Source organism: Chroicocephalus ridibundus, chromosome 12 (genome assembly GCF_963924245.1).
Source record: "Chroicocephalus ridibundus chromosome 12, bChrRid1.1, whole genome shotgun sequence".
Classification (NCBI taxonomy): Eukaryota; Metazoa; Chordata; class Aves; order Charadriiformes; family Laridae; genus Chroicocephalus; species Chroicocephalus ridibundus.
The window spans coordinates 19,085,897-19,108,400 of NC_086295.1; the positions used below are offsets into that span (position 1 = coordinate 19,085,897).

The 22,504-nt window shown below is 51.1% G+C and overlaps 2 protein-coding genes across 4 annotated transcripts in view; both read left to right on the forward strand.

Moving 5' to 3' along the window:
* Positions 1-4,143: 4,143 nt before the first annotated feature.
* On the forward strand, positions 4,144-9,989 carry LOC134522402 (centrosome-associated protein CEP250-like). 2 transcript variants are annotated; one of them, XR_010073050.1, is made up of 6 exons: positions 4,144-4,361; positions 4,597-4,790; positions 5,836-6,330; positions 7,750-7,902; positions 8,329-8,442; positions 9,270-9,989. XR_010073050.1 is itself a non-coding variant. In XM_063350058.1 (3 exons), exons 1-3 carry the CDS (start codon positions 4,173-4,175, stop codon positions 6,011-6,013), a joined length of 561 nt encoding a protein of 186 aa, XP_063206128.1. In that variant the 5' UTR covers positions 4,144-4,172; the 3' UTR covers positions 6,014-7,166. The 2 variants fall into 2 exon arrangements, 1 of the variants encoding a protein (XP_063206128.1); XM_063350058.1 differs by lacking the exons at positions 7,750-7,902; positions 8,329-8,442; positions 9,270-9,989 and having other exon boundaries at positions 5,836-7,166.
* A 2,191-nt stretch (positions 9,990-12,180) lies between these two features.
* MMP24 (matrix metallopeptidase 24) overlaps positions 12,181-22,504 on the forward strand; it is a 53,944-nt gene continuing 43,620 nt past the window's right edge. Inside the window, exons 1-3 of one of the 2 annotated variants that reach the window (XM_063350511.1) lie at positions 12,181-12,334; positions 14,356-14,504; positions 20,359-20,475. In XM_063350511.1, coding sequence (XP_063206581.1) covers positions 12,236-12,334; positions 14,356-14,504; positions 20,359-20,475 — 365 coding nt within the window. In that variant the 5' untranslated portion in view covers positions 12,181-12,235. The remainder of the gene's footprint in view (positions 12,335-14,355; positions 14,505-20,358; positions 20,476-22,504) is intronic. The other variant, XM_063350512.1, reaches the window with a different exon arrangement.

Genomic DNA, 22,504 nt, shown 5'->3' on the forward strand with positions numbered 1-22,504 from the left:
GTGTGCTGACTGCTTCTGTTTGGAGCGGGGCGTTCCTGCGGGTGAGCTCCAAGGGTCCCTTTCCAGCCTAAACGCTGCCCTGGTGCAGTAGGTGAGGGACTGGGGGCAACGCTAGAGAAAGGTGATGCGTCCAGTGATGAGGCGGCACGAAGGGGAGGCAGTCGTCAACTGTGGGCATCGTCCGAGTTGCAGAGGAAGGGGAAACCCAACCTGTAGGTGGAAATTGAAGGCTTAAAGCAAGGAGAAACAAACGAGTTGGCCATCAGCGAGAGATCTTAGTTCATCCTAGAAAGCGCTTTTCCTGCCTCTCAGTTTGAGAACAAAGGCAGTGTTGGGGGAGCTGGGAAATCCCGGGGATGCCGCTTGTGGATAGGGGTTGTTCAGAGACCTCATGGCTGTTCCTCCCTTTGCAAGGTGCGAGGATCTGGCTAAAGTGAACAGTCTGCTGCGGGAGCACCTGGAGAAAGCGAAAGAGGTGAATTCAGCCCTCAAAGAAGATGTTGGAAAGCTGACGGTGGATTGGATGAGGGCGCGGGAGGAGCTGGAAGCAAAGGAGCGCGAATGGCGCCAGGAATGTGAGGTGAGGCTCAGCTGCAGGAATGTCAGAGGTGGTGCCAGCGTGGCATGAGAACGCGTTTTGTTTCTGGCCCAGAGAACTTGCTGTGAGAAGGTTGTGGCTCTGTTGAGGATGTGTTGGTGTTGACGAGCAGAAGAGAGGGGTTGTCGCGGATGGAGTGATAGACTTCACTCCTAAGAGAGAAGCAGCAATATATTTATTGATATAAACCAATGATTTGACCAAGTCGATAGTAGACGCGACAGTTTTAAGGGGGTGCTATAGCAAGGTCCACTTGGTTTTTTACTGCACAGAGGACGGGGTCAGAGAGAGCTGTCAGGGAGACCCTCCCGTTGAGTCAAGGTTCAGAAAGGACCCCTGGCTTTCTAAAGGCCTTCTGAGAGAGGAGTCTGGGTGCGGCTGGACCCAATCCTAGTCGCAGACTTGGTCAATGGTTTATGGCTAAAGGATTATATGTGCATAATCAATGCTTTCTATCACAGAATGTCAAAGTTCAGCATGCTATAAACCAATTTAGCGAGGATCTGTTGCAGCCCGGAATCTCTTAACCTGGAGGAGTAATCCTGAGCAGCGTCCCTGCTCACGGGGAGATCCCGGCCGCAGCCCGCTGCCGAGCAGGAGAGCTCCAAATGCCCTTGGGCTCTTGACTATTTATGGGGGGAAGATGACGACTTCCAGTCGTATTTGCACATTGACCACAGTACCAGTATCGCGGTGAGGTGGGCGCATTGCTCGCGTCACCCCTTGGCTGTTGTGGTGTTATGCGTCTCCCTGAGACCCCCTGTGAGCCCCGGATGCCGCCATCACGACGAGATGCGCCCATGCTGACCTCCAGGGGTGGTTATCGCTTGGGCAGGGTTATGGGAGACAAAGATCAAGTTGGTGCGTGGGAGGGGGAGCTCAGCGTGGCAGGGGTGGGAGATGGAGGAGTGTCAGCAAATCGTGGTGACGGAAGAGGCCCACCTGCTGTGGCCGTGCTGCTGGGTCCTGAAGGCAAATGCTTGCTGCTGCTGGACGCTGTAGGGCAGCGACACAGGAGCGCTTGTCTTTTTGATGGGTCTTAAATCTCCGTCTAGAGCCGTGAGAGCAGAGAGGTCTGTGTGTTTTGAGATTCAGAGCAGCCAAGGGAAGAAGAAGACAGGCCTCCGTCACTGCTAGCAAATGGGACGGTGGTCTTGGAGGGGCTTGTCTTTGTCTTCCTCCACCAAGAGTGTGAGACAGCTCTGCAAGGCGAGGTGCTGACTTGGGGTCAGCTTGCTTTGCTGATGTCCCCTCCCGCAGGAGAAGGGTGGATGTTGCCTTCTTTGAAGGCAAGTGGCAGGTCTGCTGGGGCTGCTTCTGCGGTGCCTCTTCAGTCCTTGGTGCCCTGTCGGAATAGTTATTCAAGGAGAGCTGGCGATGGTGGTTGTGCTCTCTGCCAGCTGAAAGACTCGTACAGTGATGGCGGAGGCTGAACTGGCATTTCTTTTTGTCTTTGCATCTGTAGCTCTATGAGAACTACTTCAGGGGTGACCGTGACCGTCTGCTCGGGCTGTGGCATCAGATGGTCACCTTCCGCCGTCATTTCCTGGAAATGAAGGCTGCCACGAACCGGTGAGTAGAAGTTGAGGCCGATCTCTGGCAGAAAAGATGTACCTTCCCTTCACACCTCTCTGAGGTTCCTTTCTCACAGTTGCCTTCTACACAAAGAAGAGCAGCGTAGCCGTGAGAGTGTCTGCTGCTGGTGTCAGCAGGCGACTTCAGACTCTGGGTTACTGTCAGCCATTTATCTTCCTGGATGATGAACCTTCCTTAATGCGTCGAGCGTGCCTTGGTTCTTGTGTTCTTTGTGCTTTTTTTGTTACGCCGTTTTAGGCTTATTCTTCCTCCACCTTCCTGAAAAGTTTATTACGTGGCTGTTGTCGTGAGCCTCTGAGCAGTCGCTCGCCAAGGTGTGTCCTGACCCCAGAGTGTCGAGGAATGATTTGTCCCCAGCCGAGATGTCATCTTTCCTGGCAGCTTTTCCTCTTTGCGCGATTACGTGCGTGAGAAGCGAGTCAGCTGATAGAGCTGGTGGTGTGAACGTTGGCTCTTCCTTTGTTCTTCTGCAGAGATTTGTCAGAGCTGAAGGCAGAGCAAATGAGGCTTTCTGTGTCTGTAATGGCAAAGTGCTCCCGTCTAAACTGCAGCGTGATGTCCTTCCAAGCCAAGGGGGAGCTGGAGAAGAAGGAGGTTCAGGAGAGGTAAAGGTGTTTTAAACTTTGCTGTTAGCACCGTTCTCTTCTGGGGCTGCCTCTTGCATTCATAGATGGGCTGTGTTCACATTGCAAACACACCCGTTCTGCACGGCCTTGTTTCTGTCCCGAGTCAAACGGTTGCCTTCAACAGAAAGGACGGCAAAAATCGTCTGACTGCCAGAAGCTCCTCTGGGTAAGACCAGACTGGCAAAGAGGTGGCGTATTCCAGTGCTTTTGCTGTGAACTGGTTCTTGGTGAGCAAGCGAGAGCAGCCTAAAGAGAGCTCTGTCTCTGGTACAGCCCTTTTGCTCCCCGGGGCGGTGCTAGAGGAGTTGGCAGGAATTTGCCCAGCACCATCCTAAGCACTGTAGCACCTCTGTGCTGACAGTTCCTTGCGAGACTGAGTGCAGAAGGCCTTTGGGGCAAGAAGGGCCATTTTGCAACATGCAGTGTATTAACCAGGACCCTCCTGTGATCCCATGGTTATTGGATTGGACATTCATAGCCGTCTCCCCAGACAGCTTGCAGGGCCTTGGATTCATTCACTGCAGAAGGCAAAAGTAATTGTGGGAGTTGTAGTCTGGACTTTCAAAGTCTGTTTTAGCCCAAGAAGAACTTGTGCAAGGCTTGTATCCAACGTATGAAAGAGGAGAGAGAGAACTAAGAGGCAGGAAGCTGTTGCCAGTACCTGAACGTTTTGGAAACGTTCTGTGATGTCTGGAAGCTTGTTTTACTTTCTCAATGACGAAAGTTTCATCCATGACAAAGAGCGATGCAGCTCTAGTCAGGAAATGCCGGTGGTGTTTTGGTGTAGGTCCAAAGCCGTTGGAAATCATTCCAACTGCCGTATCTGGGACACAGTATGTGCTCCTGGTTTTGGAAACGAGAATGTTTTTACATTGACAACTTGTTTGTCTTTCCCCTTCTCACAGACTGAAGGACTTAGTGGCACTTGAAGACAAACACTGCGTGTTAGAGCATGAGTTGGTAGTTGCAAGAGAGGCGCTGGAGGAATCGCACCTTGAGAGGGATGTGCTGAAGGAAGAGAAGCATGAGCTTAGAGTGGCCCTGGAGAAGGTATGGCCACCTTGTGATAGCAAGACCAGCACAGATGCTTTTTTCGTGTCAGTAGAGGCCAGGGAACGTGCTGTTCTCCTCCTTGGGAAATGGTGATGAGACCACGCAGGCTCCTTGGGGTAGTTTGTGGGCACGTGCTTATTGGGAGCGCTGACCTGGGAGTATGTCAGCGAGACGCAGGGGATGTGGAGTTGCTGCTCTCCTCTTCTTCAGAGTAAGTCTTGCTGTATTTAATTTCCTCTGTGGTTCTGTGATTGCAGCTGGAGCAAGAGAATGAGGCTCTGTTGTGTAAAGTGGATGAGATGGAGAGAGCAAAGATCTCTGCCCAGGAGAAGCTGAGCTTGTGTGAAAGAACAAAGAGCGAGCTCTGTGCAGAGAAAGCCCACCTGGAGCAGCTGCTGAAGAAAGCAGAGGAGCAACAAGAGGAGCTGCGGGTAGAGCTGGGGGTCCTGGCAGAGGAGAAGGAAGAAGCCCAAGAGAAACTCCTTGAGGTGAGACCAAAGACCTGGTGCTTCTGGGTGGGCATGTGGCTGCTTGGCTGGGTGAAGCTGTGCGCGTTGGCCTCCTTTTTGGCTTCTGGTAAGTTGCAGAGAGAGGACTGCATCCACGACTCTACTGTTCTCCCACGTGGCAAAAGCAGCAAACTGTGTAGCTCTGGAGCCTTTGTCTGGGGCAAAAGCCAGGGCTGCACGCAAGGACTCTCGCTGCATTTTGTCCCGCTTCCAGGTTTCCCGCCAGCAAGAGTCGTCTCGCAGTGGCCTGGAGCAGTTGCGCCAGGAGTCCTCTCGCCAAGGGCACGCACTGGCCGAGGTGTGCGCAGAGAAGGAGTTGCTGGTGCGGGAGAAGGCTGCCCTGGAGGTGCGACTGGCAGCCCTGGAGCGGGAGAGACAAGGCCTTTCGGAGCAGCTGGCAGAGGCCAGGTAAGGGCAGGGAGGAGACCCTGGGCAGGACGTTCTTTAATGTCTGTAATGGTAAAGGTGACAGTGGTTCCACGGGGATTGATTGCATCCTGCACGCTTTTCACATGTTTTCTCTTCCATGGACAGAAAATGGAAGAATTGCAAGGAAAAAAAAACTCTACCTTGATTTGAAGGTTATTTTTCTGACAGCTGAAGCTGGCAAAGCTCTCCTGAGCGTTGGGCTCATGTTTATGCCCCCTTACGTGTTCCTCTGTGACGTCCACAGCAAGCCGAGTGGGCTCTGAACGGAGCCATAATTAAACCACGCAGACGTTTCCCAGAACGTGAAGTTTCTCTCTGGTCTTGGATTCTTGTTCTGTGCATTTGAACATCGATCTTTCCTTGCCACGTAGTTTGAGGTGGGATCTTCAGAATTCACGGCTATTGCTTATGGAGGTTGTGAGCAGGACGCTGCCCTTCGGGAGAAGCCAGAGGCTCCTGCAGAAAATGCGGAGGGCCTTCTGTTTCTAAGCTAACTGGTGTTAGTGTGGTGCAGGAGCTAGAGCTGGTGACACCAGCAGCAGGGAAACCTCTCTTGAATTCTCGCCAGCCTTCAGGGGTTCTTGCCCATCACTGATGTCTGTTAAAATGGACATAGTTACTTTGGCCTGCCAGAGACTGGTGTAATCGGAACTGTGTGCTTGTTCTCCTTCTTGAAGATACATCCTCCGTTGTCCATCCAAGTTTTGCTTGCTGGCACAGGCTTGGTGGGCGCAGCTACCCGTGTGTCGTGGATCAGACCCCAGCAAGTGAAGATTTGGCTATTGCAGTCCAATTCGGCTGGGCTTTCTGTGTCCTGCCAGGTGACAAGGGAAGCCTGGCCATTCCCTCGCAGGGGCCTGCATTGCTATTTTGAAGGGCAGAAATAGGCTCTCTGTGTAGGAGTTTCCACGCGAGCCTTTTTCCGTAGGCAGGGGTAGGGATCTTGCACCGCTTCTTCCTGGAACAACTCCCTGTGGGTGTCAGGAGCAAGCAGCTCCTTTCTCTCTGTATTCACGATTTGCAGGTCAGGGAAGGAGACCCTGGAATGCAGCCTGTTGGAGGCTCAGCAGCACTTGTCTGAGCTGGAGATCAGCAGGAGTCATCTCGAAACCCAGCTCCACGCGGTGGCGCAGGCCAAGGAGGTGATCCAAGGTGAGAGCCTCCCGTTTCTGGTGACGCCGTGCCTGGGGAAGGTGGTATGAAAGCAGCTCTCTGTCCGCAGTGCTTCTGAGGAGTGAAGGAGCTGGAGACAGACCCCTCCTCCACGGAAGCTCAAAGGGCGTAAGGTCAGTAAAGTCAGAGCCGCTGTTTGTGCAGACTCTGACTCTTGCCATTTGTCGTGTTTGCAGGGGAAGTGAAGTGCCTTCAGTGGGAGCTGGAAGCGGAGAGGTCTCTCCTGAAGCGGGAACGGCAAAACATGGTGCAAGAGCTCCTGCAGAAAGAACAGCAGCATACCGACACCCTCAAAGTTCGGGAGGCCGACCACCAAGGGGAGATAAACAAGCTCCTGCAAGACGTGGTAGGAAACACTATGCTTCTGAATCCTTCAAGCAAGCTTTGTGGGCTGGCTTGAGGAGAAGAACAGCCTGAGCGTGTGAAATGCCAGCAATGGTCTGTCCCGGGCGACACGGTGCCGGGCCAGGCAGCAGAGCCAGTGGCTCATCCTGGAAGGAGCGTGGAGACCCCCAGGACTCTGGTGGGACAGTAAATGCAGGCACGGGTTGCGTGTGGGCGTAAGAGGAGTTCAACAGAAGGTTGGGTGGTCCCCAGCCAAAGCATGGCAGCAAAGGGCTGGGATCTTCCCAGCCTCCCGCCCGCCATGGAGTAGACTCCTAACACTGCTGCCAGCTGCAGGCGGGGGAACTTTGTTCCTTCCTTTCTGTCCTTTGGCGGCTGACAGAGGTATTGGAGCAGACGGAACAGGCCCCTTGTTCCTGGTACGGGAGTTCGTGGCCTGTCTTGTGAGGAGGGCACGAGGGTATGGCTGAACCCCCCCAACTCTCTCAGCCTGTCCTCACAGCAGAGGGGCTCCAGGCCTCGCAGCATCTCTGTGGCCTCCTCTGTCCCCGCTCCAACAGGTCCGTGTGCTATATTCATGGCCCCAGAGCTGGAGGCAGCACTGCAGGGGTTCTCCCCAGAGCAGAGCAGAGCAGAGGGGCAGAATCCCCTCCCTCACTCTGCTGGCCACGCTACTGGGGATGCAGCCCAGGATATGGGGGGCTTTCTGGGCTGCAAGTGCACGTTGCCGGCTCTCATCGACCATCACCCCCAAGTCCTTCTGCTCAGGGCTCTCTCAATCCATTCTCTGCCCAGCCTGTGTTTGTGCTTGGGCCGAGAAGAAAATGTTTGCTAGTAATTCACCATTCAGCTGCTCAAACGCTTGACGGAAAGTCAAGCCCAAAACTAATGAAAGAACTACGCAGCTTGCCGTTAAAATTAATGCGAGTCCAAGAGCTGTGCGTGGGTGATTGGTTCTCTCCTATCTAGGCAAGATTAAGCAATGTGTGGTTGTTGGGATTTGGCATGGAAAGGGCACAGTTGACCAAGCGAATGTACTAAACGTAGTAGAATTTTGTAAGGATGGCTGAACAGCAGCGACACTGATGGTGCTTAGAGGAGGCTTTCAGAGATGGAGACTCCTGAGGTCCAGCTTTCCCAGGGTATTAGCGAGAATGGAAATGGTACCGTTGGCTGGTGAGGTTGGAGGCTTCATTGTGCTTTCAGGGTGTTCTTTTGGCGCAGGGATTTCTCCGAGGTAATGTGGAGGAGGGCCCCTGGGAAGGGAGAGTGTTGTTTTGGGCTATGGGCCGGGAGGAGGAGGAGAAGGGACATAGCACTGTCCTTTCCTCCATGGTCACTCTCCCCGATGTGTTGACTCTGGCCCTTCTCTCCTTGATGTGGCACCACTCCCACCATCTCCGCTCTGAATGCCCAGCAGGCGACTGCAGAAGGGCAGCGGCTGTCCTGGCTCTCGGAGAAGAGACTCCTGTCGCAGCGGCTGGAACGTCTGCAGCGAGCAGTTGCAAGGCTGGACCAGGAGAAGACGGAGCTGAAGCAATACAATGCCGAGCTCAGGAGGACTCTGGAGGAGGTAGACCAGGCTTTCTCTGCCTCTGCGCAGCATCACGGTCCTCTGAAAGACACCGCATTTCCAGAGGCAGCACTGTGGAGCCCTCGGCTTGTTTCCTTCCCTCTCCCACTGTCCCCTGTGGCCACATGCTTTTGTCTTTTCTCTCTCTTCTGGCACCCCGTTGCCTTCACAAATGCACATTCACTGCGGTACCAGCCTTCTTGCCCCCGTGTCCCCATCCGCACCCATTGGACACTCTTGAGTCAGGAAGTCTTTCCTCCTGTTCGCTCTCTTCCGTGGGCTGCTTGGAGTGCTTTTTGGCCCCAGCGTTCTGTGGTGCGATTCACAGTCTCTGAGCAGCCATCTCCTTGCCAGGATGCCCAGAGGTCCTTTTGCTCCTTGTTTGGTGGCAGGTTTCTGTGACCCTTTCTCCTATCCAACGTGCAGGTGGAACGTGAACGGAGGAGGCTGAGGAGATGTTGCAGAGGTCGGGCGCTGCCAGATGCAGGCGGATCTTCTCTCTCCGAGTCTGACCAGCACAAGATGCTGGCGTCTCAGCAGGTGAGACCAGGATCTTCCTTGGTGGGAGGAGGCTCTGGCCAGATGGAGGAACGATGGCAGCAGCCCCCCAGTATAGACCGGGTGAGGAGCAGGAAAGCTCTCATCCAGAGCCGCTGTGGCTGTGCTGATGGGCACAGCTCTGCACGATGCTGTGGCCCGAGTTTTGTTTGGCCATCGGGAAGGGGGACCGGCAGGCGGTGGGAATACCCAGTCAGACGCGTCCCTTGGCCATGGCCAGACAGCATCGTTCCCCGAGGTCTGGTCTCTGTGGTGCCTGTGGGTCAGGCAGGGTGGGAGAGGGATTGGAGGAAACTCAGAAAACGGAATGGATGGGAAATAGAGAATCGTCTAAGGACTTTCCCCTTGAGTCTTGCTCGTCTTGTTGAGCTTTCCCATTTTCCCTTTTCACGCGCTAGCTGTCACGTTTTCAAGGCAGATGAGAGCAGAAGAGTTCCTCAGTGCCTTGTGTAACCAGTAACTCTCCTGCTGAGGAAAAAGCCTGTGGCAGTAAGGTGGCAGTAGCCCCCGTCTCTCTCTTGGAAAGGAGAGTTGGGTGACTTAATCCTGTAGGAACCTCTCTCTCTCATATCCGTGTCGTGTCTCGGGGTTGTACGTGTGAATGGTAAGCCAGAGAGAAAGTCAACTTGTTGATAGTGTGAGGTGAGGCCAGGGTGACTCTGGGAACCTGTGACTTCCATTCCCCGAAGAGCAAGTGTTTGTCGGGGCTGGCGTTAGAGGGTGCGTCTTCCCCGAGAGCCGGTACCGTGGAGCTAGGGCTGGTCGTACCAGCGTGGGCTTGTCTGACCTCGGCCTTTGGCCTCTTTCAGGTGTCCCTTCTGCAGACGCAGCTGGCGCAAGACGGAAAATAGAAGCGGGACTGGATTGAGTGCTGTGCAAAGACCGGCCAGGAACTTCAAGACCTTGAAGGCCAAAGCTGCTGCTCCGGTGGCAGAGACTCGGGAGCTGCGCTGAACCTCGTCCTGCTGCGGAGCAGCTGCAGCATCGCGGGGTTCCCGTCTTGGGCCCTTCCCTGGACTGTGTTTGTTTTCCTGCGGGCAGGGGGGGGTGCATTTGTTCTGTTGAGATTTTGCAGCATGTGCTAGTGATAGTGGGGGTTTATGTTTTTGTACTAAAAGCCGTTTTGTACTATTTCTGAAGGGAAAAGGGAGAGGGGTTTTTATGTTTTTGTAATAAAAGCCATTTTGTACTGTTTCTGAAGGAAAAGGAGAGTGCTTGGTACATTCATGGGTCAGGAAAATGTTAGAGTAGGGATGCCAAAAGAATATGGTTAAAAAGTTACAGGAGCGCTTTGTATAGAATTGTAGTAGAACTTTGATGGAACTTGAGCTGAACTCCTGAAATTAAACCTTAATTGGCCTAATTAGGGGGATCTCCCAAACCGTTCCAAACTTGGACTTGAATGCATGTGTCTGATGAGGGCTGGTAAGGGAACTGTAGCTCACTCATGGGCTGTATCTCATCACTGTGAACCTGGGACTGTCGGAAACGCATGGTGTGCTGGCTGTTGTGAAACGCCCGGCCCCCGATTCTGCAGAACTGAAATAAAGCCAAATATCTCGACTCGGTGTGTTGATTGGTTTTTGCCCAGCAGGTGAAGAACCCTGATTTAGGGCCATCTCCTCCCGCCCTGGTTTTTCCCATTCCCTGCTTGCAGCTCCCTTTGGGTGAGCCCTGGCACCGGCTGCTCGAACCTGCCCACCTGCACCGTTCTGGGCCTCCACAATAGACCTGCCTCCCCGCTGCGCAGCGAGGAGACCCAAAGGACAGGTGGCAGAGCGGTCCCCAGGGGGAGACTGGCTGCAGCTTTTAGGTGGGAGTGGTGGATGCAAGTCTGTTTTTCCTCCACCTTTCCTGCTGAGAAACCTTAGCCATAAAAAAAATGGCCCCTCCCACCAAGTACACAAGTTATTCTTTCTTTTGTGTACTTTTACTGGAACATTAATTCCCGAGGTTGAAGTGGTGCAGAGCCTCTTCTAGAGGTACTGGTTGTATTACCTCTGCCTGGGCCTTATTGTATTTTAACAATTTCTGAACCTGTAAAATCTACTGTGTCTCATTTTCATTTCCTGCTAATGAAATTATATGAGTGGGTACCTCAGTTCTGGGGAGTTGTATCAGTCTTTCAAATAGTATTGCATAGGAAGACAGTTTCAGTTTTTGTTGAGGTCTTTGTTAAATATTCATTAAGGGTAGAGGTACTTCTGGTGTCGGTGTGCTTAAGCAAATGAGCAAGAGACAACCTCCTCCTCCTCCTCCAATCTGTCACCACGAGGCATCATTTTTGACCCCGAGTGAAACAAAGGGGAGAAATTGAGTGTGAGAAAGCCCTTGTGTTTCTCCGAGGTAGCACAGAAATGCATGCCTCCACCGGGGTGCACATCTCAGAAGCGTGCCACCCCTTTTCAGACTGGGATGGCTTCAGGGGACGACCACTGGCTAATGAATTGCCAGCCCCACTTTTCCTCTTCTTCTCAGGCTCCTTCCCATAGAATCATAGAATGGTTAGAGTGGGAAGGGACCTTAAAGACCATCTTGTTTCACATCCCTGCCCTGGGCAGGGATACCTCCCACTAGACCAGGTTGCTCAAAGCCCCGTCCAACCTGGCCTTCAACACGTCCAGGGATGGGGCAGCCACAGCTTCTCTGGGCAACCTGGGCCAGGGGCTCACCAGCCTCCCAGCAAAGAATTTCTTCCTTATATCAAATAATTTCTAAGAATTTCTTCCCTATATCTAATCTCCCTTCTTTCAATTTAAAACCGTTCCCCCTTCTCCCGTTGCTCCGCTCCCTGATCAGGAGTCCCTCTCCAGCTTTTCCAGAGCCCCTTTAGGGACTGGAAGGGGCTCTAAGGTCTCCCTGGGGCCTTCTCTTCTCCAGGCTGAACCCCCCCAACTCTCTCAGCCTGTCCCCACAGCAGAGGGGCTCCAGGCCTCGGATCATCTCCGTGGCCTCCTCTGGCCCCGCTCCAACAGGTCCATGTCCTTCTGCTGTTCGTGCCCCAGAGCTGGAGGCAGCACTGCAGGGGTTCTCCCCAGAGCAGAGCAGAGCAGAGGGGCAGAATCCCCTCTCTCTCTGCTGCCCACGCTGCTGGGGATGCAGCCCAGGCTGCCGAGGGCTTTCTGGGCTGCAAGTGCACGTTGCCGGCTCATGGTGACCTTCTCATCAACCAACACCCCTGAGTCCTGCTCAGGGCTCTCTCACTCCATTCTCTGCCCAGCCTGTGTTTGTGCTTGGGATTGCCCCGACACACGTACAGGACATGTTGAACCCCACGACGCTGGCACGGGCCCATCTCTCCAGCCTGTCCAGGTCCCTCTGCTTGTCATTCCTCCCCCCAGCGCGTCGGCCCTCATGGGGAGCTGTACACAGCCGGCCTCCTGCACCTGTGGCTTCTACACACGCATCTGCCGTACATTTCCAGGCTGCAGCCAAAGACAACGCGGGACAGCCTTGGCCGGGAGCGGGAGCTCTGCGAACAGCAACAAGCCCGTCGTGAGAGAAGAGGGCAGCAGAGAACGGCCTCGGCCGGGGCCGCTGCCAGCGCCTCTGCGCTCTCCCCCGCCTGCCGCCACAGCGGGGTGCGTGGAGAAACCCCTGCGGGACGGCGACGCGGGGCTGCCGGTGCCCGGCTCCGGTCCTTCCCGCAGAGCGGCCCTGGCCCGCCGGAGGAAGAGGCGGTGCCACGGCTGCGGCCTTCCCCTTCCGCCGTCCGTGCGCAGGCGCAGCTGCCGCCGCTAGGCCGGAGCGGTGGCCCGAGCCCCGCCGCGCTGCCATGGCGGCGAGGCGGCGCTGGGGCCTGGCCGCGGCGGGCTCACTGCTGCCGCTGCTCTGCGCCCTGCTCCGCGTCGCCGCCGACACCAGCACTGGCCGGGTAGGTCTGGGAATGGGAGGGGGGCCGGGGCTGGGCCGTTCTGTGGGGCGGCGGGGCCGCAGCTGGGAACGCGGTACCGGGGGACGGGAAGCCTGGGCCCGGCTGTCCGCGGTGTCGGCCCGGGGAGGGGCTGGAAGGCTGGGCGGGCAGCGGCCCCCCCGGCTCCCCTGTGCCTGGCGCTGCTGCCCGGCAGAAGCCGCTCTCCATGTCCCGTAGGCCCTCGGCGGGCTGCTCTCCGAAGCGGCCGGTCCTGGTGGCTGGGGCCGGGCCGGGCCGGGCTCTGGCGTGCGGCCGGCGGCGGCGGCTCCTCTGGGTGGGCAGGCTGGGAACCGGCGGGCGAAGGCAGCCGAGCCCCTCCCGCGTGTGCTCTTGAGCATCAGCCTCCCGGGAGGAGCTTTCTTTGGTGCCTGTGTGGGCATGGCCTGGGGTCCTTCTGTCGCCTGCTGCCGCCTCCCAGTCTGGCCCCGAGGGAAGGGGGGTGAGAGGCGAGGGTAACCCTAGCCTGAGATATTCTGGTGAGTGTGCTGTGCCCTTGCTGCTCAAGGACAGCTTATTTTGGTCAGACAGGTCTTACTGTTCCAGCAGGCTGCGCTTGGCAGAAGCCAATGCTAGATGCCAAGGCAGCGATAACGAGTGACTGGACACTTGCTTGGCTTTATCTTGAGCCCTTGGTGATGTCCATGTGGAATAGTGCTGTATGTCCGTTTACTTGGTGAACTTTAACACGCCTGGCCCAGACGCTGTCTTACACCTTCCTTCTGCATTGGAAGCAAGGCCTTTCTCCCGAGTGGATTCTGGTGTCTTGTTGCCACAAAGAAATGGGGGTTGTTCTCCCTCTTGCGCTCCTCCTGGCTGGAGCCCCCTTCCTCCTGTGGTGTTATGTTAAGGGAAGATGTGCCTCTACTCTGCCCCCTGCTCTGAGAGATCAGGCTGCCGATGTGAGAGCAGCGCATGCAGACAATTTATCAGCGCTTGTGTGTTGAGGACTCTGTCCTGTGGGTCAGATGGATTGTCCTCATGGTTGGAAAAAGCTTATGGGATATATGTCTATCTCATACTAATCTTGATCTACGTATCAAACCAGAGGGCAGGGGTATTGGCCAGAAGAAAGAAACGCTGAGGTGTGTGCATGAAAAGTTACAGTGAAAAGTTTATGAAAGCAAGCCTTCATTTAGGTTTTGTTGGTATTTGCACTTAGTGGTGAGTTAATATTCCTTTTTCTCATGGTATCAAGGTGAGGGGGAGGAAGGGGGGGGGGAATTGTGAACTAATGGGTGTTTCTGAAAATGCTGTCCTTAGCGTTTTGACAAGTTTGCCATGTAGTTTTATCTAAAGCTGCATTTTGGGGGGAAGGTGGGGAAAAGGGACAAAGCTCCTTGAGGAGAGTTGGCTATGTTTCTGTTCTCGCAATTTGTTAGGTACCTGCTATTAGTAGAGGAAAAGTCCATCTAACCAGAGTCCTTGCAAACTTTCTGAGTGTGGTTTTTTTGGGTTGCTTTGTTGGGGTTATTTTTTGAAAGAAATACTCCTGTGCTCAGTGCAAGTGTAAAGCTGAACCTGTGTTTGTGGGGATTGCTCGGGCCTGTTAAGCTGTTTGCTTGGAGTGATGCTCCAGAGGCTGTACTAGGGGGTGGGCAGTGGGTTATTGGGAGCGTGCTGCTCTGTGGACTGAGAAATCTCATGATGGCAAGGTGACAGGGTGCACAGGAGGTCTCTGGAACAAGGACAGAGCTTCTTAGGTATTTCTGGTGCTCCAAAGACCTAGGTCTGCCCCAGTTACTCAGTAGGGATGGTGGTCATTTTTAATCGGTAAGTCTGCATTGTCCTGTCAGGACAGGCGACATTTAGCTGGGTCTTCAGCCCTCCCTGGCGATGAGATGATATTACCAAACTTAAACAAAAAAAGAGAGGTGGTTGAATTTTTTGGGCTAGTTCATCAATTTTTCTTTTGAGGAAACGTTCTAATCTGTTAAGTTGAAAACTTACTGTGGCATCTTACCATCTGTTTCTTTCTTTTTCAGGGTTGGTTAAAAACTTACGGCTACTTACTTCCATCTGACAGCCAAATGTCTGCCTTGCAGTCGGGAAAAGCTGTGCAGTCAGCAGTTGCCACTATGCAACAGTTTTATGGAATCCCAGTAACAGGAGTTTTGGACCAGACAACTATTGAGTAAGATCGACGTAGGCTAATTTTGTCTTTCCCTTTCTTAATGCATTGTCGTATTACCTGAGTAATTATTCCAGCTACAAGAAATCCTCAAAAGGGATAGAGTTGACTGACTCAGCCAGAGAAGTCTTGATTTTGAAAAGGTGTCCCTAATGAAAACAAGTGGACAACTCCACCTTTTCTTTTTGCCAACAGTACTGTTTGTGAGTGTGAGGAGAAGCTCTTGTTAATGCCATTATTTGTGCATAGATCCCCGTTGCAGGTGCACAGGGAAAGCGTGAATACTGTGAGCTGAAAGCACGCAAGATCAAGGGTTTCATTTATTTCCATCTCTGGGCATATGTGAAAATCTGTCTTCAGACATGGCTTCTAATGTATTTCTTAATTAATTGGAGTTGTGGATCTCTACAGATGCTACTTGTGGAGATCTGGAGTTCTGAGTTGAAGTGAGTTGTTGTAGTCTGATGATGATAGCCAAGACTACTTAGCTGTCGATAGCTGACATTTGTTGGACATTAGAACTTTTCTGCTGTGTGTTGACCATGCGTTACTTGTTGTTGGTGATAGGTGTCTCGATAGCACAGAAGGATTGGTCTAAATCACTTAGGCTGGAGGGACTTCGTTTTTTGAAGGCTGTTGCCTTTAGTCTGCTGCTCAGTGTGTACTGCGAAGGGTGGCATGGAAGTGGTGTCCTGGTGTGGAAGCAGCGTTTGTTGCTGCTACCTGACTGTTTTCCTCTTGTCTGTTTGCCTGGATGCTGTGTATTGGCTGAAGCTGTCTGCTCTTGGCCTGGACTAGGGGAGCATGTGTTGTCTAAAGCAGAATGCTGCACATAAGATCTTACTAATGCTTTCTGGGGGAAAGAAGCATCTCATGGTGAGCAAAAAAAAAGAAAGCACAAATAATAGAACTTGCTTAGCCCCTGCCTGAGAATTTTCCCTTGACCTTTTGTTATTGCATTAGCAGACCCTTTTAAGGTGTGCTCTGCCTAGTTCTTCATCTCTCCTTTTATGGCACTCTGCTGGCAAAAGGGATACAGTAGTACAAAAGAAGGGGGCCCAAAGTAACAAAATAGCATGAAGAACAAAGGGGTTTGGTTTTATGCCTTCCAGACTACGAGAAGAGGGAGAAACACAAGAAATTAGTGAATTAGGCAGGAGGGGGTCACCCTGGGCTGAGAGTGTCTTGCCAGTGAATGTAACATTCCCTCTTCTAGCTCACAGGAAAAACCTAGATGCATCCCTCTTCTGAAATTCGAGTCTCCAAAGGCTTGAAACCTCAGCTGCAATGAAACACGAGTGTGCTCTACCTCCATCTGTCCTGAATCAGTAGGTCCATATGCTGGATGGCAGGGTGGAGCAGGAGCACTTACCTAGAAATTACATGAAAGGAAAAAGAGGTCCTAATCGCTGTAAGCAGTGAGCCTGTATTTTTGAGTTGGAGGGAAGTGTCTGGCTGGGCCTTGTTGGGCTGTCACTTCCTCAGACCTGGCTGTGGAAGCTGAGCAAAAGGAGAAGAGCTGGTGAGGCAGGCAGGGTCTGAGAGCTCTGAATTACTTGGGCATTGGCTAAGCTGTTATTTCAGGCTGTGTTACAAGTTTTGAGATTGCAATTACAGTTTTTTCTGTCACTTCTGTCAGTGTCATCATCTCTGTCCCTTTAAAGTGCCTTTAGAATCAATCAGAGTGCAAAGGTATTATTTTCTATGGTTTCTTTGTCAGGCAACAAGTTCTGCATGTTATTTTTACATTTATTATGGAAGCCTAAAGTTTTTCATCTCCTTCCCCACACGCCTCCAAATCCCAAGCTTGTTCTTCCCTCCAGGAGTGGTAGCCAAGCGTGTGAAAGCCACCATGCAGGCACTGCTAGTGGGCTGTGTTCCCAGCCCACCACCAATGGAACCACCACCATTGGTGTTCCTTACTGGTGCCCGAAAGGAAGGTGGGGTGGGGGTCCATTGAGCAGAGGGCCTGTCTTGAGGTAGCAGTTTGAAGATATGTAGTTTTCCTGTGAGGAGAGTAGGGAAGGATATGTGAAGCGGCCTCCTCGTACCCTGCAGTTGGCAGTGCCTCAGCAAACTTTGTGTCTGCTTGCTGCTAGTGGTTGAATTGTAATTTTGCTCGGCAGCTAGGCAAGGAGACAGGCCTGGGAGTGTGCCGGGAGAGAAGCATGCTAGCACCTAACAAAAGAGGTGACTGTTTTGTTTGTCGTAATCAATTGCATGGCCCTGAAGGAAATCAAGAAATAGTCTTTCTTATGTTGAAAGTGTCTTGTGTGTCCTGCGCTTCATCTAGAGCCTCTTGTGTAGGTCCTTCACCTTGGGATACACTCCTGCCAGCTCAACAGTAGGCCATTGAGAGTGACATTTAGGAGAGTCTTGTGGAGGACTTGGAGGCTGAACTGGGGAAAGCAGCTGTATTTGCTGCTGGATGTCACTGCTTTTGGAAATTACCTGTTTTCTGCGTGCCAGGCAGCTGGAGGAATGCAATAGTCGATGTGTAAACAGTGCCAAGTATAAATTCTGATCATCCAATGTCATTGGTGCCCCCATTTAAAATGAGCATCTCAATCCTGCTTCAAGTAATTGTCTTTTGTTGTTGTTTCTGATGTGATGTGTTTTTATAAATCCCCTGGAACACAGAAAGGGCTATTCAATCTACTGAGTAGAGAATGGCTATCAAAAAAAGCTCAGCTAAAGAAGATCAACAGCAGCAAGCTACAGCTTTGTGATTATTTTGCTATAGATCTGCCCTGCTGAGAAAAGAAGAGATGGCTGGACTTGTACCCTGGCCCATGTGATTAGACTAGGGCCCATATGTCTGGGAAGCAGGTTGGATCAGGGAACCGAGCCAGATGAACACTCTCAGCGTGACATTAGCACAGGCTGTTGACAGCTTGGGTACTGCCTAGCTCTGACCAGGTAGTTGGGCTTTTTTAAGAGGTCCGTTTCAGAAAGTGTGTAGCTGAGCTCTGGAGCAAACTGTGGTAGGGTATGGGGGTTTGCTCAGGCCTCGGTTCAATGGGATTAAAAGAGGATTTAGGCAGCCGTGCGTAACTTAAGTCTGTTGGCAGCTCTGCAAATGCTGATACCTTGGAAGCTTTGGCTCAGGAACCCCTTAAAGCCCAGGGTGCCGGTATTGCAGCTTGCCTCTGGAACAGCTCTGCTCTGTGTCCCTGTGTTGCAATGGAGCTGGCAAGGGGCAGGGAATTTGACTGTCTTTGACTATCTCTTTGTAGTTCTGATTGGCTTTGATAGCCTGGGGCTAATCTGGGGGCTGATGTCCTGCAGCCCGCTTGGCATAGGGCAGGTGTTGGGAAGGGGCAGCCCTTGGTCATATATGAAGCAGATGTGAAGTTGTGAGGGATCTGGTGATGTACTGCTGGTGTGTCAGTGTAGCGAGCCCTGGAACATCCTGGTGACTTGTCCTACACAGCTGTGTTTGGTTGGTAGCGCTCCTCTGTTACCTTTTTGTCTTCTAGATGATACTAGTAAAGATAAAATGGAAGGTCATTTTCTGACTGTAATCAGGGCCTGATGATGGTGATGTTCAGAGTATTGGAGTTCTCGTGAAGCTCAAGAGATGAAAACCTAATTCGTGCTATGGTTTGTGTAAGGTTATGCTAAGAACTCTGTACCATATCATGCGACTGGAACTTTTTAAAAAAAATACTCAGGACATACCTAGGAGAATACAGGCTACAGTAAGGCTCACATCTCTCTAGCAAAGTGGCAGAACCAATGCAGAAGAACACAAATAAAGGACACTTGGAAAAACACAGAATATTGAGGTTGAATTAATATGGCTTTTAGATGTACCACTTCTCTTTGAAGGTGGCAGCAGTTGTGTGGGCAAGACAGACCTGATTTCCACAGGTTGCTTAGATTTCCGAAAGGCATACCATGCTTATAAATGTAAGGTAATTTAAGTGGGGAAGATTTTATATACACAGCTTGGGTTCTTGTCAGGTACAGTACAATATGTATAACAACTCTCATTTGCTCTGTTCTTGGTGGGGAGAAGATGACAGATAAACGTGCTGAAATTTGTAAGCACCTGTAGTTTTTACATATAGGACGTGGCCAAGGGAAGGTCAGAGGCTTGGCTGTCTGAACTGGGAACGGGGTGTGTGCGCGGTGAAAGAATGTTCTTGGGAGGCTGTACAAGGCAAAGTGTCTGGTTTTTATTTGAAAGTTGTCCCAGAAAGAAGTCTTGTAAACCATCTACTGGTGGTGGGAAGACACTCCCTTCCTGAAGGTGTGGGGCTAATATTTTTAGTAGATAAGACATACGTTGTTTAGGCTCAAGCATGTGGGCACATGTGGACTGCTTGCCATTGGCTGGCTGCAGTTGATGGAGGAATGTCTGCATTTGGAGGCCAGAAGTTGTCCTCCAGGTGGCCAGGGATGTGGGGGAAGCCCTGCTGAGGAGAGTGGAGAGAGTTTAGTGTCCTGGGTGAGAAGTCTGCAAGGATTGGCTGCGATGCTCTTCTCAAGTGTGACCAGGCAGTGGCATGTTTCTGCATACTGCATCCTGCAATGTGTTCTTAAGGCATTGTGTCACAGTGGACACTCGCCTTTGCCATAATGCGTAAAATGACTGAAGAATGCTTGTGGCAATGTCCCCAGCAGCAGCCCAAGCAGGAGGCTGAGGGCAGTGCCGGTGTACTTGGGAGGCTGTGGCCAGAGACTGCTTGCATTATTCCTAGGCTCTGGTCTCCTGTCCTGGGCTGCACTGCAAAACCCTAAAGAATGTGGCTGGTATGGAAAGTTGCTGTGCTGGGACCTTTGGAGACCAGTACCTGTAGTTCCTCTGTTTCTGTCCCTGTCTCCTTTTTCCCCTGCTGCCGCATGCAGTGGTGGGCAGATTTGTTCCTCCATAAGCCACTTCTGACTTCTCTGGAGTATGCCCACACCAGCAAGTGGGATAGTATTCTGGGGTACAATCTGTTTCTCCTTGTCAGGCAGTTATTTAGGTTGGAAGGGACCTCTTGAGATCATCTATTCCAGATCCCTGCTTAAAAAGGGACAGCTAGAGCATGTTGCCCAGGACCATGTCCAGTTGGATTTTGAATACCTCCAAGGATGGAGACTCTAGCACTTCTCTGGGCAACCTGTGCCAGTGTTTGACCACCCTCAAGCTGGGGCAAGAAATAAGCAAAATACCTGTTAAGGCTGGAGGTAGGGGAGGAGACCTGACTTCTCTGATAATAGTCAACGGATCCCTGCACCAGGGACAGCATCCTTCGCTCTTCCAGTTCACCCGGCCATGGGGGCAAGGGTTTCCTGTGTCATGAGTGACATCAAAAGAGTCAAGGGTTATGGGGAAGACCTAACAGAATTTGGTGACTGTGACCCACAGATTGGAGTTATCTGTTCTGGTTGTTACAGGTGAAAGCTGTAGTTGTTATCTGGGAGGGTTGTGTTTGCACTTGTTCAGTCTTACCTAGTGAGTTATGAGTTGGAGGGTTTTTTTACTGGCCCAGGAGCACTTTAACAAATGGAGAGCAGATAGAGTAGGTGATAGGAGAGTTTGATCCCAGTGCACACACATACGCGCTTTTGATCTGGGTTCCTTTTTGTGGCATTATCATCATTAAGCTCTTGTTAAGCACAAGGGTTACCTGATTCGGTGTCTGTGTCTTCAAAAGGAAAAATTAATTCTTTTTGGTGTACTGAGGTTTGTGGATTGCCAGCAGAGGCAGGGTGTGCATCTCTGTAAACCTGAGAGGGCGATGACTGAGCCCTTATTGGCGTCTGCATTGGCCATTCTTCAGAGGTCTTCCAGTCACCCCCTGAGTGCTTTTGAAGCTCTTTTCCAAACTCTTTGTTAACTTGCTTTTTTTTCCTTCCCTTCCAGGTGGATGAAGAAACCTCGATGTGGAGTTCCGGATCATCCCCACCTACGCCATAAGCGAAGGAAAAAGCGGTATGCACTAACTGGGCAAAAGTGGAGGCAGAAGCATATAACCTACAGGTATAGCCCCCTCCCTGCCCCTTTTTGTTGGGGAAAAAATGTTCTGTGCTTGTTTGGTATGCAAATTTTGTATGTACTTTTAAAAACTGGATTTTCCCTGTAGTGCCTGGTTGAGGCTTTCATTCTCAGAACGTGGTGGAGGGGAATACTTTCAGAGTACTGGAGTAACTGAAGAGTCTAGTCTCAATTAGAAATAACTGATCAGTAAAGATGCCTAAATCCCAGCCATCAGCTGTGTAATTTTGGCAGGAAAATCCTAGTAAGCCCCTTTCTGTTCCCTTAGGAATCTAAGGCTCTAGTTCTTAGATCATGTGTCGTCTTCAACAAACCATTAAAGCAGAAGGAACATCATTGTCTAAAGGCGTGATGCTTTCTACCTCTACCAGTTTGCAACACTTTACTGAATGTTTATTTTTGCAGAGATTTTACTTTTGCTCATGTAATAGAACTCTTGCTTTTGTCCAGGCTTGGGCCTCCTGAGGCAATATGCTGCAGCACATTTGACACCTGTAGAGTGTTACATGGTGAGGATTATTTCCCAGAGATGTGTTTTGTTTGAGTCATTTAGGGCCTTAGCTCTTGAAAGGGAAATGCCAATGAAAGTTTCTGACAATAAGAATGTCACTTCAAAATAAAATTAAGACCCCTCTAGTTAAAAATGTAGCCTTTTAATTTTTTTGGAGGGGGAAAGGAGGTTGCAGAGGAGTGAAAATTAGGAACGTAGACATTAAGGAGAAGGTATGGGTGAGCAAGGCTAAGGAAGAAAGAAAGTCTGTGGCAAAGAGGTAGAAATATGAGTGACCTGCATGGGGAAGGTGCCAGAATGTGTAGGAAGAGAGATAATGGTGTGAAGGGAAAGAGATCTGGGGGCTGGGGCACTCTGTTGCTTCTGCTGATAGCTCTGAGAAAGGAGGAGGAGGATTCTGTAGGTAACAGTGAGGGACTGCAGAGACTGGGAGAAGGGACTGGTTCTGGGGACTAGTTAAAAGGTTCCACTAATAATCATCCCTTTAACTCAAATTGTAAAGGGACACCTTCTGTGTGTGAAGATCTGAGAGTCCAATCCTGCTTCTAACCTCTTCTGGACCTTAGGGAAAACTGGTATATAATCGTATAAATAAAACATATCTTAAGCGTATGCATAACCGCAGGAAGCAGCTTGGCAGATGGCTTCACTTCTGCCATTGGCAAACTAGTACTTGTTTAACTTTCCAGTTTCACTCTTTGTAGTGTGCCATTCAAGTGAAAGATATCTTGTTTTACCACTGAATGTATTAAAGTGTCTTTCTTCTGTCAATCGTTATATTAAATTGAGCCAGTTTTATTAAAGACCGAATGTTGTTTCCATGAGGTAGATATTTCATATTCCCCAAGCCAAGTTTAACAGGTCTTGAGTGTATTATATGCACACACAAAAAACACCCCAAAAAAAGCACTTTTTAAGCTAAAGTTTACAATTATGGGAAATTGATGTGTAGTTAATGTCCGTCCGTCCCCCCGTCCCCCCCCCCCCCCGCAGCTCTGTATCGTCAGCTGTTGTGGACTGGGTTGCACAAAACCGACAGGTCCATCAGTCCTGTGAGGTCTTGAGTATTTTGAGTAGTCCTGAGAATGAAGCTGCTTGTGTAAGTAAGGTAATATAGTTTACTGAAATGTTGTTTTCTTAAAAAGAGTTTTAGTAGTCAGGTTTTTTTCATGTACTGGTTTCCATTTTAGCATGATAATTTTGGACAAAATCTGAAGTAATTTACAATTTTACACTTGGTTACTTAGCTGTCTGCACCAGGATTTGAAAGGTGGTCGGATTTTTAGGAAGTGATGCAATATTGACCAAAGTATTGGGAAGATTCATATTAACAAACATAGACTTTGGATCAGGGCTGTAGTTTTTCTGGTAACTGTATTTGTAACAGCAAAACTTAGCATACACGAAGTAGCATCCATCTGCAAAAAATAAAGGCCCTTTGGAAATGGAAACTGTGTTGATGTGGCTATGAATTGGAATTATAATAAGAAGTCTCAGCTGTGT

Coding starts and splice junctions, on each gene's coding strand:
- LOC134522402 (XM_063350058.1), top strand. CDS start 4,173: ATGGAGAGAGCAAAGATCTCTGCCCAGGAGAAGCTGAGCTTGTGTGAA. Junction 4,362..4,596: donor CCCAAGAGAAACTCCTTGAG/GTGAGACCAAAG, acceptor TCCCGCTTCCAG/GTTTCCCGCCAGCAAGAGTC. Junction 4,791..5,835: donor GAGCAGCTGGCAGAGGCCAG/GTAAGGGCAGGG, acceptor CACGATTTGCAG/GTCAGGGAAGGAGACCCTGG.